General features: G+C 42.0%; 1 protein-coding gene across 3 annotated transcripts in view; it reads left to right on the forward strand.

The window, feature by feature from the left end:
* Positions 1 to 19,527, forward strand: part of SNTB1 (syntrophin beta 1) — a 237,128-nt gene that overhangs the window by 185,717 nt on the left and 31,884 nt on the right. For all 3 annotated transcript variants that reach the window (XM_045453795.1, XM_045453796.1, XM_045453794.1), the window contains one exon: positions 15,528 to 15,667. In XM_045453795.1, coding sequence (XP_045309751.1) covers positions 15,528 to 15,667 — 140 coding nt within the window. The remainder of the gene's footprint in view (positions 1 to 15,527; positions 15,668 to 19,527) is intronic.

Below are 19,527 nucleotides of genomic sequence, written 5' to 3' on the forward strand. Positions count from 1 at the left end.
GGCAATGAGAAAGAATGAAATATGGCCTTTTGTAGCAACATGGATGGAACTGGAGAGTGTTGTGCTAAGTGAAATAAGTCATACAGAGAAAGACAGATACCATATGTGTTCACTCTTAGGTGGATCCTGAGAAACTTAACAGAAGACCATGGTGGAGGGGAAGGAAAAGAAAAGTTAGGGAGGGAGCCAAATCATAAGAGACTTTTAAAAACTGAGAATAAACTGAGGGTTGATGGGGGGTGGGAGGGAGGGGAGGGTGGGTGATGGGCATTGAGGAGGGCACCTGTTGGGATGAGCACTGGGTATTGTATGGAAACCAATTTGACAATAAATTTCATGAAAGATAAATAAATAAAATAAAAAAATAAATAAACATTAAAAATACCTTTTTATCCCTATGTTAGAAACATTAAGTAAATGCTTAGTACTTTTGCAAGTGACCCTAATGGATAATTAATATTGTGGAAGCCAAAATTTAGATTAAAAAAAGTTTTCCACAGAGCTAGAACATTGAACTGTCAGAGGACAGCAATTGAACTGTTACTAATTTCTGTTACATTTCGTAGCATATTTAAATCATATTAACCTATTTTGTTTCTTTATAAGACTTGCCAAAGTTACTTTTTTATATTTGCTGCTTATTTATTCTTCTTTCCTGACTTGTCCGGGTTTTACTACCATTAAATAGCACCGAGGCACTGAGCACAGTACCCAGCACACAAGTTACACTAAATAAATGTTTATTGAATAAATGAATGTGTTCTGAAAGCAGGACAGAAAAAAAAATGGCAAAAACATTTTTTTCAGAAAGCCACTTTTTTTTTTTTTAGGTTCTTACTAGTCTACTATATTTACCATTTTATATATCTGAAGTTAGATCTCCTACTTAATTAGCATATAGGTAATTTTGTGTAAGTAAAAGCCTTTGTAAAAGGTCCAAGATCTCCTGAAAATGTTCATACCTGGAAGGATTTCAACACTAGACATGGCACTACATTCGAAACACTGCCTTCTTATGTCTCATTTAGTTCTGCTGGGCTTTCGTAGAACATTCAGATGGCTTTGGAATTTTCCTTGTGGTTCTTTTACTCCAGAAAGGAGCATGTTGGCCACAAATATATTGTGCATTGCAGAAGGGAAATCTGAGGAAGAAAACAGAAGACTGGAAAGAGAAGGGAAAACATGTCGCCCTGTTTTCACGGTTACTCTTCTGCTCAGAAATAACATTTATATTGTCTCCTGTTGGACAGCTACAAAGAGCACACCAGCAGACCTAAAAGAGACCTGTTCAGTGCAGGACATGTCTGTATATGCCATCCAACCAAATGAGTGTCAACTTGAATAGGTAAATAAGCCTAATGGGTGAAGGCAGGTGACATGTCTATGTTGGGATCGTTGGGGAGGGGTGGGGTGGGGTGGGGGATGACATGAAGGATAATGTGGGTCTCAGAAATAGAATTTTGTAACTGGACACATTGTCACTCCTAATAATTATGGAGTCCTCTTACTTAAAAGAAAAAGAATAGATATCGGATGAGCGGCTGGCAGTCAATCCCATAAAAGTACAAGTGGAACCAACGAAATTCATGAAAATGGTACATGGGTGACTAAAGTTTGGAAAAAACTATCCAGGAAGCACATATTCATGGATGTCACATTAGGAAGAAATGAGGAGAGATAATCCCTGAGCAGAGCCCCTCATAGCTCAGAGGTATACTTGGGCAGACACACCTGTCTTCGGGTCAGCCGATTTCTACAACCAACATTTATCATAGACACTGGCTAAATGGTTAAAAAATAAAGGGCTTTGAGCCAGTCAGAATGAGTTGTGTGGGCCAGCGAATCCCGCAGCAGGCTGTGTATCAGAGTCTCCAGAGAAGTTGCAAAAATAGAGATGTGTAGTCTCAATCTCTAGATACCAGGATTCAGTGGATTTGGGATTTAAGAATCTGTATTTTTACCGAGTGCCACAGTGATATCGAGGCAGGGAATCCAAGGGTAGTGGTCTTTAGAAATCACTAGTGGAGAACGAGTGCTGTATACTTGATGGTATAATGGCGATGGTAATTAACACTCATTGTAGTTGTTCTCTAGCAATAGTACACATAAGTCTTATTCGGGGTCCTTGCTCTAAGTGCAGGTTCCTGCTGCCACCCCTAGCACTTTTGAATAACTGGGTCTTAGAGCTAGCAGCCCAGCTGATTCTGATGCAGGTTACATGCAGACCAAATTTTGAGAAACCCTCATTTTGAAAACTTGATCTTTGCTGGACACAGTACTGTAAGCCATTTATACACATTATCTGATTCCATCTTCCTAATGGTCTTACGGGAGAGGGACTTTTATTACCCCCATTTTACAGATGAGGAAATTGAAGCATGGGGAAGATAAGTAACTCATTCAAGATCACACTGTGAGTAGCTGAGCTGACTTGCAGACCAGAACTGTTTGGCAGCAAGATTTATGTTCTTAATACTGCATTGCCTCTTTGCTTCCAGGAGGTCAGAGGAAAAAAAAAAAAAAAAAAAAAAAAAAAAAAAAAAAAAAAAAAAAGAATCTTCCTAGTTGGGGCAGTTATGAAGGCATTTAAACTAAAGTAGGATAAGTAGGTTTTGGAATTTGTCACTTGGTCCTTGGTCACACAAATGTTGAGATATCTCCAAAATAAATTCGTTTTTGCTTTTGTTTGTTTAGTCTTGAAAATTTGATAAATCCAACTGAAAGCAAACATGTTGATATTTCTTTCATAAAGTAAATAGAGTTATGGAGTCTGACATTATTGAATAGCTGTTAGAACCAGGGCATGACTTTAGATAATGCTGACATGGTGTTGAAGCCAGATACTCCCTATGTTTTAACAGTCTTCCTCCTTCAAAGCACTCTTGGCTTTCTCCTTTGAAGGAAAAATAAATGAGAAAATCAACAAAGGAACCCACAAACACACCCTGGGAAAACAAAATGGAAGATGCTGAAGCAGATCCTTTTTTTTTCTTTTAAGAACTTGCTCCTTTTGGATTTAATGATAGCGTCAACTGCCTTTCAAAAGATAACTTTTTTACCAAATTATGAAATTTCTGCGGCACATCAGCATCCCTTTAAAGGGCATATTTCCTAGGCATTAGAGAAGTAAAGGCTGTAAGTCAAAGATAACTTGTTTACCAAACAGGGACTGTAATTGAAATGGCCCTTTGGAGTTAATGAAAATATAAAATAGCTTTCCCCACCAGACTGAGAAGAGTCTAATTTAATTATCTGTGAGTGTCACAGATTAGAAGCAGCCTTTCATCCATTTCTGGAAGCTGAATCTGGACAGCTCCCTCCTTGTGAAAGGAACAGGGAATTGGAGCCCTGGGTGGATGAAGAAAGTCCATGAGAGACACATAGATCATGGGTGTCTGGGCTCTTTAAACAATGCTGGATAGTGACAGTTTATAGTGTTTATCTGGGTATGGCTCCAGTCATTCAGAGTTCATCCAGAGTCTATGGAACACCCATTATATCCCAGGCATTATGTGGATACCCTGGATACACAGATAAAATATGGAACCATAAGCCCCTCAGGACAGTCATCCCACACAAGATCAGAATTTGCAGAGGGTGATTTTTCAAAAGTTAGGGGGAATAAGTAAGGGGAAGAAATAGGTAGCATGTTAGAGGCAGAGGATTATTATGGAGACCTTTGTCATTTGTGAGAGCTATGTTTCAGAAACATTGAGAGTCCCCAAATCTTGAAACCCAGTGTATAAAAATTTCTCCAATAAACTTCAGCTTTCCAAGAGAGATCACTAGCTTATATCTTTCCTTGACCCTTCGCTTAATCACCTGCACTAGATGCCCACTTTTTTTTTTTTCTTGGTATACACCTTTCCTATAGAGACAAAGATGGTATTTCTTCAAGAGAGCCACCAGCTAGGGAACGATGAGTAAACACACACATGCGCGCACACACACACACACACACACACACACACACACACACGTTTTGAGGATGGAATGGAGGTTGCTCTTAGCCAGTGTGTTTCAACAGCTTATACTCCCTGTTATACCCCAGCCTTCAGTTAATTCAGGTCACATTTACACATCAGCAGAATGTTGGGGCCCTTGAGGAGCACAAGGCATGTGTGGAACCTGCATGTAAGTTCTGTGAATCCATTTTCAGGCATTGTGTCCTTGTGTATTTCTCAAGTAGGTGCTCATTATGTGACAGCAGGCTGGCAGTCTGGGGCCATGCCTAGCTCGCTTGCAGGTGTATTTTCTCAGTCTCCATATTGCTTAGTTTTTAAAATTTTTATTAGAGGAATTTAATTTTTTGCCATAGAAATAGTGAAAAACAACAATGAACTTCCAGGTGCACATAACCCAATTTTTATCATTGTCCATCTTGTTTTGTCTGTTTACCCATTTTGAGGGTTGAGCAGGGGGAAAAAGACATGCTGGAGATTTTTAAAGAAGTGCCAAACTTCGTATCACTTCACTCCGTATGTTATTTTTCTAACTTAAATCAATTGCCAACTGAGGTAAGCAGAATAATGGCCTCCCAACGATGTTCATATCCTAATTCTCCGAACCTGTAGACATGTTGTCTTAAATGGATGGGAAAAAGGACCTTGCAGATGTAATTAAGAATCTCAAGATGGCAAATTATCCTGGATCATCTGGAGAGGAGGCAGTTTAACCACATAGGTCCTTCTAAGATGGAGAGAGGAGGGTGAGACTCAAGAGGAGGTGATGCTCTGACAGAAACACAGGGGGGAAAGGCAATGTGATGGGGAGCCATGAACGGAGGAATTAGGGAAGCTTCTAGAAGCTGGAAAAGGCAAGGAAATGGATTCTCCCCCTAGAGCCTCCAGAAGGCAGGAGCCAATGCCAACACCTTGATTTAGGACTTCTGATTTCCAGACTGTATGAGAATAAATACCAGTTTTTGCGGTGATTTCTTAGGGAAGTGATAAGAAACTAATACACTAACTTTAAAAAAAATAGGGAGAATTTATATTTAAAAAATACAACTTGGGGCGTCCAGGTGGCTCAGTTGGTTAAGTGTCCTACTTTGGCTCAGGTTGTGATCTCGTGGCCCGTGAGTTCAAGCCCTGCGCTGAGCTCTGTACTGACAGATCAGAGCCTGGAGCCTGCTTCAGATTCTGTGTCTCCTTCTCTCTCTTCTCCACCCCCTGCTCGTGCTCTCTCTCTCTCTCTCAAAAATAAGTAAATGTTAAAAAAAAATTTTTAATACAAACTGATGGGTTCTTTTGAAATGTTTCTTTTGGCCATGCCATGCCTACCATCTTTTCTGGTAATGATAGGCTAATGCTAAAAACAAGCTCCCCAAAGAGTGGGATATGGGTTGTTGTTGTTGTTGTTGTTGTTGTTGTTGTTGTTGTTGTTTTCTTATATCCAGTCCTCTGTAGTCTCCAAATTTGTGACTCCTTGTCTAGAAGATTTTATTGTTAATGCAGCGATTATTTGTTTGAATCTAGTGTTTTCTAGGCCATGAGCTGGAAGGGTCAGGAACCACTTCCTAATGTTTCAAATATCCAGGAAAGTTTGATAGTTACAGATATCCAGATGCTAATTTTTAGCCTACTGTACTCTGTTATATGTTGCTGAACACAGGATACATGGTTGATTTAAAACTGCACGGCACATTAAGTTGGACTTAGAACTGTCAGATATTTGTGCTGGAGTGAGCACCATCAGTGAAGAATAGAGTTTGCTAAAATAACAAAAACATGCAAATTAAATTTATGGTGTAATGGAATATTTTGCTGCCTTTAGAAACCAAACCCTGTTTCACTTACTAGCCCTTCAATTGTGCAATGAAGAGTAACACAGGAGACTAATGTTGTCCCAGCTACTTGTTATAAATAGAAATATCCCTTAGTGGAAAGACATATTAAGGGTTATGAGTCATTTACAACTTAGTCTTGAATTATTTTAATCAGATGTGAGACTTGGGGAATAAAGAGCTTTGATTACTCAGAGGAGCTTGCCCTGAACCGATGTCTGGCCTGAGTGAAGTCCCCGTGCCAGGAGGTGGGAAAGAAGGGCGAGAAGTAAGTTGCCCAGTGGGCAATCTAGTCAGCTGCAGAGTTGCACGTAGCTGGACACTGTGCACCTCAGTCCACGGGAGACATTACAGCTGAGTTCCCAGCCGTCTGTCCTCCCACCTTTGCCCTCATGCCCCCACATCATCCCCCTTTTCCTTTCTTATGAGCGGCAGCTTTGTGATCTGAAAATATCACAGCTTTGAGGTCAGGAAGGCACATAAGTGGCTTTATAACTATCATTATGTAACATTGGCTACTGCCTGGCCTCTCTGAACCACATCTCTTCTTCTGTAAAATGGAGATGATAATAAATGCCTCAAAGTGTCGAAAGGATTAAGGGAGGTGAGGGGCGCCTGGGTGGCGCAGTCGGTTAAGCGTCCGACTTCAGCCAGGTCATGATCTCGCGATCCGTGAGTTCGAGCCCCGCGTCAGGCTCTGGGCTGATGGCTCAGAGCCTGGAGCCTGTTTCCGATTCTGTGTCTCCCTCTCTGTCTGCCCCTCCCCCGTTCATGCTCTGTCTCTCTCTGTCCCAAAAATAAATAAACGTTGAAAAAAAAAAAAAAGAAAGGATCAAGGGAGGTGAAACTAGCATGGTGCTTGTAGTATTTCCTAAGGCTCCAGTAACTACAACAAACTGGTGGATTAGACAACAGCAGTGTATTGTCTCATGGTTCTAGATGCTAGAAACTCACAAATCAGGCAGCACCAGGGTTCCTTGCTTCTGAGGGCTGTGAGGGAGAATCTGCTTTATGCCTCTCTCCTCACGTCTGGTGGTTTGCTGGCAATCTTTGGCATTCTGGGGCTTGTAAATACAGCACCCCTAGCTTGGCCTTCATGTTCATGTCACTTTCTCCCTGTGTGTGTGTGCCTGTGGCCAAATTTCCCCTTTTATAAGCACACCAGCCGTATTGGCTTAAGGTCTGTTGTATTCCAGTATGACTTTATCTCAACTAACTACATCTGCAATGACCATATTTCCCAAAATGGTCACGTTCTGTGATATTGGAGGTTAGGGCTGAATCACCTGAATTTGGAGGAGGGGGAGACACAATGGAATCCACAGTCCTTCTTATCACAGAGTAAGCTCTCAATACATGTTTACTCCTTCAGCATAGCCTCCCTTAATAAGGGAGCATTCTTTCCTGTCATGTAGATTTTTAAACTGCCAGATTTAAAAAGCTCAAAATCTACCATCACGTTCTCTCTAAACCTTGCCCTTCTAAGTGCTCCTTCTAACTTACTACTGGTTTTGAGACCCAAAGATAGAATAAATCCCAAACAATTTCAACCTTACTCAATTCTAATTGTATAATTCAGACAAGGCATGGAGTTGAAATTCACTTTTGGACTTTTCTCAGAAGAGGTTGAGCTGAGCACACAAGTAAATAAGACAAAAGGGAATGTTTACAGGTTCAAAAGAACAAACCCATATGAAGCACTGGAAGTAATTTATTTTCATACAGACAACAGGTCTCCACTTCAAACAGCTGGTGTTAGGAAGTGTCCAATAGAAGTCGCATGTCCTGGGGGGAAACCTAGGGTGTTTTCAGTTGAGCCAAGGCGCTGAGGAAGGAGACAAATAAATCTTCTGACTCTACACAGAATGGTTGGCAAGACAGACTCCCTAATGAGATAAGGGATTGACAGGTTAGGCTAGTATGGATCTAGGTAGTTACGAGAGAGGTGAGACTAGTCAATGGTCATGGGGCCAGGGCCTCTCTGGACGGAAGAAGAGAATAAACTGTCTAGTAATAAAAACTAATGCAGGCAGGGAAAAATGACAAGCAGAATTATTCAAAATGGACACAAGGGAACACATAGCAGAATCCAGTTTGGGGGCCCAAGTTCATGGCCTGGTTTTCTCCCAGAATGCTGAGTATTAGATGGTTCAGAGTAGGACTTGGATAGTGTAACTACTATGCACCCCTTCTCCTTTCTGGGGTTCCCAACTGAGAGTGAGAGGGAATGATGTACTCGTGGAAAACGAAAACAAACCCCCCACCATATTTATTAATAGTTACATAAATACCCAATAAGCCCTAATTAATGCCAAACCCAGATAAATGGGGCATAATATAGAACATAGAGAGATGTGTCTTGTCTCCTTTGGCCTCTTTTGAAGCTAGGGTGCTTGGGTATTGAAATGTGTTAATGGTGTGGACCAAAATGGCCAGTCTTCTCTAGGACCAGTCCAGTGTACATGTTTCTACCATGTAGATACAGTGATAACGCAATGAGTGGGTAGTGACCACAGACACCTACTTGTGATGAATGTGACAATGCCTGCTATTAAAAAGACCCAGTGACAGCTCTAGATCTGAACAATTGGGGTCACAGCACGTCTTTCTTTGGAGGGGGAGTTCATTAGATTGACATAGTCAATGGGCAGAAATGGAGTGGTACTCCTCCTTCCTGTAGCTGGGTTCTCCAGTAAGGTTGTCATTCTGCTTTTCAAAGGCAGAGAAGGGCGTAGGGTAGAAAATCATCCTAAACTTAAAGAGACACAGGCTTGGTTAGCTGGATCTGGTTCTTCCAGCTTACTAGTCCAACTTGATTATACGTAGCCTGAACTGAAAGTGACATTGAGATACAGAGTAATCCAAGTAGAATCCAGCAATCTTTATCGAGCAAGAAGAGATCTTGGAATCACTTCCTGGAATGTATCATACTTAGAATGTTGTCATTTTGAAGAGCTGTCTCATTAGCAGTAAGCAAATGAAGCAAAACAATTGAAAGGCCAGGTTCATGTGGTTGAAATGCTCTGTGCCTTGATGGGGACTAGACCTTCATGGGCTTTCTGCCTCATCTTTCCATGATGCTGTATGATGAAAGGAGATTTAAAACCTTAGCTCTGCATTTATCTCTTTGGATACATGTGATCTGCCCTAAGGTTGACTTCATTATGAAGTCCTAGAGACCAAGGCATTACTTTTAATAGAGTCATCAAAGGGTTCTGTTAGAGTACATTAGCATCTGACCTTCTGCATGCTCAGTAAATAAGATAACTTTCAAAAAAAAAAAATTCACTCCATGTTTGCAAATGTTCAAAGAGAAAAAAAAAAAAACCCTGGAAAACTAACTGAAAACAAAGTGGGTTCTTGCCATTTTCTTATGACTAGTTTCTTGTCTTTACCCCACACTCCCCTGACCCCAATTCATGTCCATTTGGGACCTCAGAAGGTGACCTGATTTGGAAATATGGTCTTTGCAGATGTAATTAGTTGAGTTCATACTGGAATTGGGTGGGCTCTAAATTCGGTGGCAGGTGTCCCGATGACAAGGCCACATAAAGACGTGTAGAAAGAAGTCTGTGTGACAATGGAAGCAGAGATTGGACTAACACAGATCCTAGGAATACTGGTGGCTACCAGAACCTGTAAAAGGCAGGGAAGAATTCTTTCCTAGAACCTGTATAGGGAGCATGGTCCTGCCGACCCCCGAGGTGATTTCTCTATAACCCAAGCACCAAAGTCCCACCAAGCTAACTTGTACGTTGACTCTGATGAGACTTCTAATCATGAACCCTGAGTCTGGGGCTTTATTATATATGGCTTATAGAATTCCAGAGCCAGTTTCAGAATTTGGCAGGAGGGAGCAAATTTGAAATTGGGGACTGCGGCTGTTGGGAATGTCGACGTATAAAAATGATACCCTCCCTACATGTCCCGCAGTCAAACCATATTTCTCTTTCCTTATTTTCCTTCAGCGTGCTCTAACACTTTTCATCATTGTCTTGACATCCACCAAACAGGGTGGATCATTCAGTCTGCTCCCCCACTTTAAGCCACCCATGAATTCGCCACGTGATCCGGGTGCCAGACAATTTGGGAGTTGCGTGAGAGGAGAGCAGGGAGTCCAGGGGAGCTAAGGCTCCTGCAGAGCTCTGTTTCTGAACTTGCCTTCTAGTCCTCTTTCCCATTCTCTGCCTTCTCTTCCTTTCCATCCTGCTCTGCATCCAGGTGTGGGTGTCCCGCCAGGTTCCCGATTGCTGGGTCCTGGGGTTGTTCAGGGCCAGCCAGAAGAAGGCTGCAGGTTGTGACTTGGTACCGTGTTCCCTGTGTTCCCATGGCTGCATTGAAACTTGTTCCTCTCCTTTTGGTGAACTGGCGGGGATCCTTATCTGCCTCTCTGAGAGTTGGTGCAGGGATTAATTACCTAATGTTTGTAAAGCATTTGGAAGTTGATAACTGCTAATTATTATTACCCTGGTATCTGGTCCTTTGTTCTAAGTTCCTAGCAATCTGAAGTGAAAAGGCTTAAAGTAAAAAGTTGCCGAGATAGCCATGATCTCCAAAACAAAAGTTGTGCTTGACCTTCTTCCTCTGTGAACTTGATTTATCCTATTAGTCACTCACCTTGTCTCCAGACCTTCCTCCCTAGCAGGGTAGCTGTGTGAGGTGTGTGATGGGGCTGGTTTAACATTTCCAGTATCTGCCATATGGGAAGTGCTTTATATACATTCTCTCATTTAATCCTCATAAAATATGCATAGGAGGCCACGATCGGCATGTTACACATCAGTGAACAAATGCTTATAGCAGTTCAAATCCCTCAGCTGAGAAGTGGCAAAGCCAGATTTTGAAGACATGGCCGTTTGGCTCCAAAGCCTCTGAGCTGTCCCTGCCACCCCTGTGTTCAAGTAGGAGTTAGAAAATAAGCATGTTAGGAAGAGTGACTTGGCACAAGCAGAGAAAAAAAGACCCATACATCGTTTGTTGCCCCTGTGAACAGACCCCGCGGAACAAAGGAGATGTATAAAGCAAGAGTCCTAGTAACTAAAGCGGTCCCAGCCTAGTAGCCAGGAATTTTGAACCGAAAAAGATGATCTGATTTTCAAGTTGGAGGGGCTGTTAGCAATAACTTTGTCTTAGCCGATTCTCCCACCAGGGAGGACATTAGACCCGGGAAGGCAAGGAATTCTTGCCCAAGTTTACTTACATCTTTTGTTTGATATTCGTTTATTCTTACTTGATGTGGCGATCAGAATATCTGATATTTTCTTTTAATCAACGTATAGTGGACATACAATATTATATTACTTTTAGATGTAGAACATAGTGATTCAACAATTATATAAATTACGAAATGATCACCATGGTGAGTGTAGTTACCGTCAGTCACCATACAAAGTTATTACAATATTATTGGCTATATTCCCTATGCTGTACTTGAATCCCTGTGACTTGTTCATGTTATAGCTGCAAGTTTTTCCCTTTGACTCCTCTCTACCTATTTCACCCATCCTCCCATCCCCCTCTCATCTGACAACCACCAGTCTGTATTTGAATCTGTTTCTATTCTTTGATGAGTTTTGTCATATTAGATTCCACATATCAGTGAACTCTTATATTATTTGTCTTTCTCCATATCATTTATTTCACTTATCATATTATGCTCTTCAGGTCCATCCATGTTGTCACCAATGACAAGATCCCATCCCTTTCTATGGCTGAGTAATATTCCATTGTGTAAACACACTACATCTTCTGTATCCATTCATCTGTCAGTGGACACCTAGGTTGCTTCCATATCTTGTATGTTGTAAATAATACTGCAATAAACATGGGGTGCATGTATTTTTTGGAATTAGAATAGCTAATATTTTTAGAGGTTTGCTTGCTTACTGTATGTAAAACACTTTTCTAAGCACTCAATATGCATTCATTAATTTCATCATTACAGCTTTGCCTAAGCAACAGTATTATTATTTCTTCTGGAAATACCTGCAAAAAAGGCACTAAAAGGTTTTGGTCAAACTGTCTCTTTGAAAATAATCTTCAGATTTTAGATATTTTAGAGGAAACACGGTCAGCAGTTTTCTAACTGTGTCCCAGTGGTTGCTAGGAACCTCACTCAAAGGTGTGGGTGATGGAAGGATAAAGACATAAAGTCTCAGATCTCAGCCAGGCTGGAACCCCATCCAGAACCCCATTTTGTTCCATGACTTGTGATGTGATCACAATGAATGAATGATGTGATGTGTCCAATGAATTTTAAAAGTTTGAAAGTTCCTCCTGACCTCAATGACGTAGGAAACCTGTCTCCAACAGAGGGTTCAGTGACTGTTCTTCCCTCAGGTGTTTTTGATTGAGATAGAATTGACATATAACATTGCCTGGGTTTAAGATATACAACATGTTCATTTCATACATTTATTTCTACTTCCCTCAGTTGTTAGCAGAGACTTCTTTCCACTCTCTCAAGTTCTTCTTGCCATTTTGTCAACCTTTTCTCTCATGCTCCACAGAAGTCACCATGGGGACAGGATTCAGTTCACCACAGATGTGCTTCGGAGTAATTTCAGGATTGTGTGTCTGTTTCCGTTTCTTCCCGTTTGCCTTCTTCATGAGAAACACGATCAGTTCTTGAGACACTGACTGCTGCCGCATCTCATGGCAGGAAGCCGGGATCGAGATGGAAGTTGTCACATCCGTTTCAGGAGCCACGTCTTAATAAAATGTAGACGTGTCCCAGAACTGTTGCATTAATGCTGGGGAATCTTTGGGTGCCAGGAAATTTGGATTTATAATGGAAGTTGTCACTGAACAACAGCACAAATACTCCAGCCTGAAGAAAAGTGTTCTTGAAAGGCTTTGCAAATGCGAAGCTCACGTGGCATAAAGTATGGTTTTAGAAACCTGTATTCAACATAACATTTTTCTCCTTGGAAGTCTGTTGTCCTCATGGGCCGATTTCTAGCTTCAAGCATTCAGATAGCATTAAAATGAAAGCTCTGCGCACAGGAACAGTGGAAACGTCCACTCTGAGTATTCTTACGGCACAGTTAACAAATCCATGAAGCACTCTTTAATAAACCATTTTGTGTTTTAGGGCTTTAGAATTATTCATACATATATATACCATTTGACATGTGGGTGAGTTTGTGACTCCACCATTAGAAATTTCTGTATTTTACTGTTGGCATTCACTGGTAAGGTTTATTTTTGCAAACTTAATATTGTTCTTGAAGAATGATGCTTAGTTGTATTCACGTTTAAATGGTTCCAGTCAAAGTTAATGGATCAGATCTGACTAGGTAAGGAAGATAGGCACTTTGGGGAGGATCATTTGTAGCTTTTCCAGTCCTATTTAATGAACTGGAAAAGTAACTTGCTAAGTTTAATGTAGAGGCTGGAAAAAATTTACTCCAAACTCCCAAACACTTTATGCTTTGAGACTATAGTGTGGTCACCTTGCAGGTTACTAATACCTTGTTTTCTGTATCAGTTCATTTTGATCTCTTAAAGGTGCTATTGTTCTGTTGGAAAAAGCAATAGGCTAACCCTGGATATTTTTTTTTTATATATGTATGAAATGCATAATGGAAGAAATATGCCAGGTAGTCATTCACATTCTAGTATAAATAGCTTTTTGAGGATTTCTTCCTTCTTGAAAGGGAGATTTTATTTGGAATTGCTGTAAGAGGTGCATGATCATTTTGTAATGAATTCTTCCTGGGACAACTTTGGAATGGATGGGAAAAGAATGAATTGAAATTGTTAACACCAAGGATATTCTTGGCTTGCCTTATAATTTTTTTCAAGGAAAACCAGTACTTTGTCATACTGTTGCCTTTCCAATGAATACCTTTTTGACAAGTTTAGAATTCAGTGAGTCTGCTACAATTTTCCCACCTAAGTTTCACTGGAGGGTCTTACCATCTGCCAGATATTATGCTAAGCACATTATGTACACTGTCTCATTTTCTTAAAAAAATTCTTTTAAAGTAGGTTCCTCACCCAATTTGGGGTTTGAATTTACAATTCTGGGACTAAGACTTGCATGCTCTACTGACTGAACCAGCCAAGTGCCCCATGCACAGTCTCATTTAGTCTCCACTGTAGCATTATGAGGTATATGCCACTTAACAGGCTCTAAATGATCCTTATGGTGCACTGTGATCAGCATTTTAGACATTTTAACCCAATCTTCACAATAATCCTCTGGTATAGGTCCTATTATTTCCCCATTTTACAGATACAGAAACTGAGATGCAAAGAGATTAGCTGACTTGCCCAAGATTCCACAGCTGGTGAATTGAGGAGCTGTGATTTACATTCAGGCGCTCTAGCTCCAGAGAAAACACTCTTAACCATTGTCTGTGCAATTTTATCAGTGAGGAAATAGAAGCATAGGGAATAATAACTCGCCCAAAGTCACACGGGCAATAAATAATGGAGCAGGGACTCAGAGTCAAGCAGCCCATAAAAGTACATGACCTACAAAGCTCACCCCTTCCACAATCCTGCCCACTTTCTCTACTGTGATCATTCAATCTTAAAGCCACTTTAATACAGATGTCATTGTGGCACTTACGAAAAGGTAACGCTACAAATAGAAAGGGAAGAAATTAGTTTTATCATTTATTTATCTTACTGCCTCATTTAATTTTGAATAGATTTTGGATTATGGTTTATTATGAAAGGGTTGAATCTTCACTGAATTACCAGTGTCAAAGAAAACCTTAACCTCATCTAGAGCAGTGGTTCTTAATCTTTAATGAGCATACGTGTCACCCGAAGATCTTGTTAAAATGCAGATTTTGATTCTGTTGGTCTAAGATGGGCCTGGAACTCTGCATTTCTTGCGAGCTCCCATGTGATGCTGATGCTACCGGAACATGATCCATGCTTTGAGTACCAAGGCTAGCACATTGAGTTGTTCCAAACTGAGCATCAAGATGTACCCCAAGACCCAACGTTCATATTGGAAGGGGGGAATTTTCACAGATGAAAGAACACATTGCAGAATTGGGAATGATCAGCACATCATCATATCACACATCAGCGCATCAGAGTTTGGGCAGAGAGGGGTGGCTCGTGAGATAAGACCTGAGCTAACTGACTCTCGGGATTGGAAGGGACCTTAAGGGTCACCTGGTCCAAACATCCAACTGATGTTTTAATCCTCTCGTATCCCTGCCAGGTCATTTCATCCCTCTGGGTTAAGGAACTTTCTGTGCTGAGTGGAACTAAGAGAATTTTAAGATGGTGCCCGAATCACAGAAACAGTCAAAGTGAAAGGCTCTGATGTCTCCTACCTCTCCAGACAGACATTTGCCTCCATAATACATTTTCAGAGCCTTTGGATATTCTTCAAAAGCTTTCAAACCTTACCATCTTATAATAAAAACAATGTACTCTACCAGAGAGCCATCTGGGCGTGCTTATTCCCCCAAGCATCTGCATGCCACTATGAAATAATGATTTCAGTGCTGACTGGCAGGTGAGAAACAGAGACAGATGTCTGACAGTTGGGCTGCTTCTTGGCTGTACTGACGACACATACCGGGGCCCTTGAGAAACACAGTTTCAAGGATCAAGAGTCCTGTGGCCATGAATGGTTTCTTCTCATTTGGATTTCACAACCTGAACTAAGGACTCCTACCGTTGGGTCTTCTGATTGGGGGGATGCCAGCTTCTCCTTTCTAGTCATTCTTCCTTCACCTGTTGTTTGATGATGCCCTGCTTTCCATTTCAGGTGCCCGGGGAGAGTGAGAAACAGTGGAAGCCGGCCCTGGTCGTACTGACCGAGAAGGACCTTTTAATCTATGACAGCATGCCACGGAGGAAGGAAGCCTGGTTCAGCCCAGTTCACACGTACCCTCTTCTTGCCACCAGGTAGCGATGACCTTGTCTTTGAATCTGATGTGTTTGAAGCTTGACGCTTTTCTAGTCAATTACAATGATTTCAACACGTTGTATTCCTGCTTCCTGTTGCATCAGGAACTGAGGGCTCCTGCAGAGTAGAGCCACACGTTTTTATCCAGTGGATTGATTATCGTTTATGGCCAAACCTGGGGCAACACAGAGACAAAGAACAAACTGCTTTATCCATCCTGAAGGAGCAGTGACATCTGTGAGAAGGTCCCAGCCTCGTCACCTTCCTGGGGGGTCTCCACCCCATTCTTTTTGAGGTGAACTGTGCACATGTGTTTACAATCTTGAAGTTTAGGGAGAATCATCCTTCGCTTGGTGGCACAGAGATTGTCATGGGATGTCCTGTTGTGCTTTTTAAAATTTTCTTGGCACGACAGACCCCATAGCAAGTTCTTCCTCAGTAGTATGGTGCTTCCTATGCATGTGGGGCTGCTAGGCGTGTGTCTGTCTCTTAGGACCTTCCGTGCACAGCTATTGTTCATGTGACCTTTTGTTTACGTTTATTTTTTATTATTTTTGAGAGACAAAGACAGGGCATGAGCAAGGGAGGGGCAAAGAGAAAGGGAGACACAGAATCTGAAGCAGGCTCCAGGCTCTGAGCTGTCAGCGCAGAGCCCGATGCGGGGCTCGAACCCATGAACCGCTAGATCGTGACCTGACAAAGTCAGATGCTTAACCGACTGAGCCACCCAGGTGTCCCAATGTGACATTTTTTTAAAGTTTATTTATTTTTTTATAGTTCACCACCTAAGAATGGTTTTTACATTTTTAAATGGTTTTTTTAAAGCAAAAGGACAAAAATATTTCATTACATGTGAAAATTATGTAAAATTCAAGTTTCCAAGTCCATAAATACAGTGGTACTGGAACACACAGAAAAAAATTTTTTTTAATAAAGTTTATTTATTTATTTTAAGAGAGAGAGAGGACATGCACACAGGAGGGGCAGAGAGAGAGGGAGAGAGAGAATCGCAGGCAGGCTCCACGCCGTCCGTGCAGAGCCCAACACAGGGCTTGATCTCATCAACCATGAGATCATGACTTCAGCTGAAAGTAAGAGACAAACACTTAACCGACTAAGCCACCAGGCGCCCCCGTCCATGTGACATATTAGCTTAATGCATCAGATGTTTATCCCTTTTTGAAAGTCTGTATCCTGAGCAGAAAAGCACATCAAACCTGAGTCTTGCCTTCAAGTAGTTGACAACTCCCAGACCTGGTGCCCATTGCCGGCTCTTTCTGTATGTGCTTTGTGATAATGGACACAGTTTTCATTACTCCTATACCTCTCTTTCTTTATCTAGAAGGTACGTATGTTAACATAATGTTTACGGCTTCCCTGGTATAGTGCCTGGGCAATATTGGGCCGTAAAATGTCTGCTGAATGAATTATTGAACAAGGTGGGACAAATTCTGAAAAGAGTTTGGTCCAACAGACAAAGAGCATAGTGGACTGAGGTTTTAGGAGCATCTGTTCTGAGCAAGAGATACATACAAGATGGGTTCTCCATTCTGAAGGGACTGAGGTGCCAAACAGGTTATAGCCCAGGCTCAGGTGCAGGGAAGAGAAGGAGACCCAGGGGCAGAACAAGAGGGGACAGAAGATTAAAATGGCATTGGTGAATGGGGCTGAAACTCCTTAAAAGCCCTTTTTCTCCCACTTATGTGATTATGGAGAACAGCGGGTGTGGCCTGAAGAAGGTGATCATCGGCCCCAGAGGTGAATAGAGGAGGCCTTCGTGGACCAGGAACCAGCCTAGATCACTTAGATATTAATAAATAAAATAAAATAGTGATTTAATTTTTGACTATCCTAAGCCTCAAAATCTTTGGTAGGATAGCTATTAAAGTATTATTGATATTTACAAAAAACCTCAATAATCAGAACCCAAACATCCTAAAACGTTCCTGTTCCAATGGAGATTTCAGGCTGTGTCTTGGGGTCCATTTAAATTCACTTTTCCACAGTTTACGTCCTCAAACCTCACCCATGGGCACTGATGTTCAAATTCTGAGACATTCTCACAACTGGAACCAAAGAAAGATTAGACGATAGTCTCTGTATTCCAGATACTAAGAAGAGAAGTTGGATTCATCCTCTTAGAATGATTTTCAGGAAAGAGACGGCTGGGTAGCTCAGTCGGTTAATAACGTGTTTGACTCTTGATTTTAGCTCAGGCCATGATCTCACAGTTTGGGAGATCCAGCCCCGCATTGGGCTCTGCACTGGCAGTGCTGAGCCTGCTTGGGATTCTCTCTCTTCCTCTCTGTCTGCCCCTCCCCACTCATCTCTCAAAATAAATAAACTAAAAAAAATAATGATTTTCAGGAACAAAAGTTTAAGTAAAATTTCTAGGTAACTCTCAGGCAAATTGGAAGTAAAACTTGCCCTAATTCATAGCTTTCTCCTCATAGTTTGAAGGCATTCTGATTAATGGAGGCTGCTTTTTTTTATTGTTTATTTTTTAAAGATTTTTTAGATGTTTATTTATTATTTTTGAGAGAGAGAGAGAGAGAAAGAGCATGAGTGGGGGAGGGGCAGAGAGAGAGGGAGACACAGAATCTGAAGCAGGCTCCAGGCTCTGAGCTGTCAGCACAGAGCCCGATGAGGGACTCGAACTCACGGACTGCAAGATCATGACCTGAGCCGAAGTCAGTCACTTAATCAACTGAGGCACCCAGGCGCCCCCGGAGGCCGCTTTTTTATTCATGCATGCGTGCATTCAGGATTTTAAAAATTCAGTTCCTCAGTCACACTAATACATTTCAGGCCCTCAGCAATTGTGGCTGGTGGCTACTATTTTGGACAGCACAAATTAACATCTCCGTCATTATAGAAAGTTGTATTGGACAGCACCTCCCTAGAGCATAAATGACCAGCTCAGAATCTGTCCCTGTTCGGGCAAGTGACTGGACTGGCACACGCCCAACGGCAGTGCATCAAAAGCACAGGCTGCCCCACGGGAGGTCATCTTGCAGGCTCTTCAGGCCACCAGCGGCTCAGGGGGCTGGGTGCACAGGCACAGGGACTGGCATCTGGGTAGGTTTGGGTGGGGCCCCAGGAATACCCATTACAGGCTCATAAGCCACATCTGGGTTGTGAGCAACGTGCATGCGTGGCCTACATCTGCTACGGAAATCGAAAATGGAAACCCTTTCAGTGCAAACTGTGCTCATTTAGAACAGAAGATGCAGCATCGCAACCTCAGCGCCTACCATGTAAACATAAAAGAGAGCAGTGGCAGTGGTTGACCTCCCAGTTAACTGCCTCGTCTTTCCCAAATTACCCAGCCTCACTACTGACCTGCTGAAGAAAAGTGTGTTATCGCATGTGCGTATTAGCCCTAGGAGCAATGATCACATTAGGCTCATAATCATGCCCTTGGTCTCCAGCTGGTAGTCTGTCTGGCAGAGGATGTTCAAGATGTGAAGGCGGGCCTGGCTGTTCATTCTTAGCTCATCCCCTCAAGCTAGAGTTTCCGTCTTAGTTTTCCTCCTGCCGGAAGAGTGCTTCGCCTGGGCTAATCATGTCCCCTCCCTCTTTGAGAGTCCTCTCATCTGTTAAATGCATCTGTTAAATGCTGCTGTCTCTCCAAAGCCTAGCAGAGATAGACTTTGAGAAAATAGGTTTCTAACGGACCCTTTGGCTGGTGCAGCAGCCGCCATGGTTTGCGTGCCTTGGATAGGATCGTCTTCCCTCCGCAGCCCTGTGGAAGTTTCTAGAGAAAGACTTTTGGAAAGCAGACAGAAACAAAAACAAAAACAAAACAAACAAACAAAAAAAAAACACAAGGAAAACAACCCGTCCCTTCCCTGGAATC

This window comes from Leopardus geoffroyi, chromosome C3, assembly GCF_018350155.1.
Source record: "Leopardus geoffroyi isolate Oge1 chromosome C3, O.geoffroyi_Oge1_pat1.0, whole genome shotgun sequence".
Taxonomy (NCBI): domain Eukaryota; kingdom Metazoa; phylum Chordata; class Mammalia; order Carnivora; family Felidae; genus Leopardus; species Leopardus geoffroyi.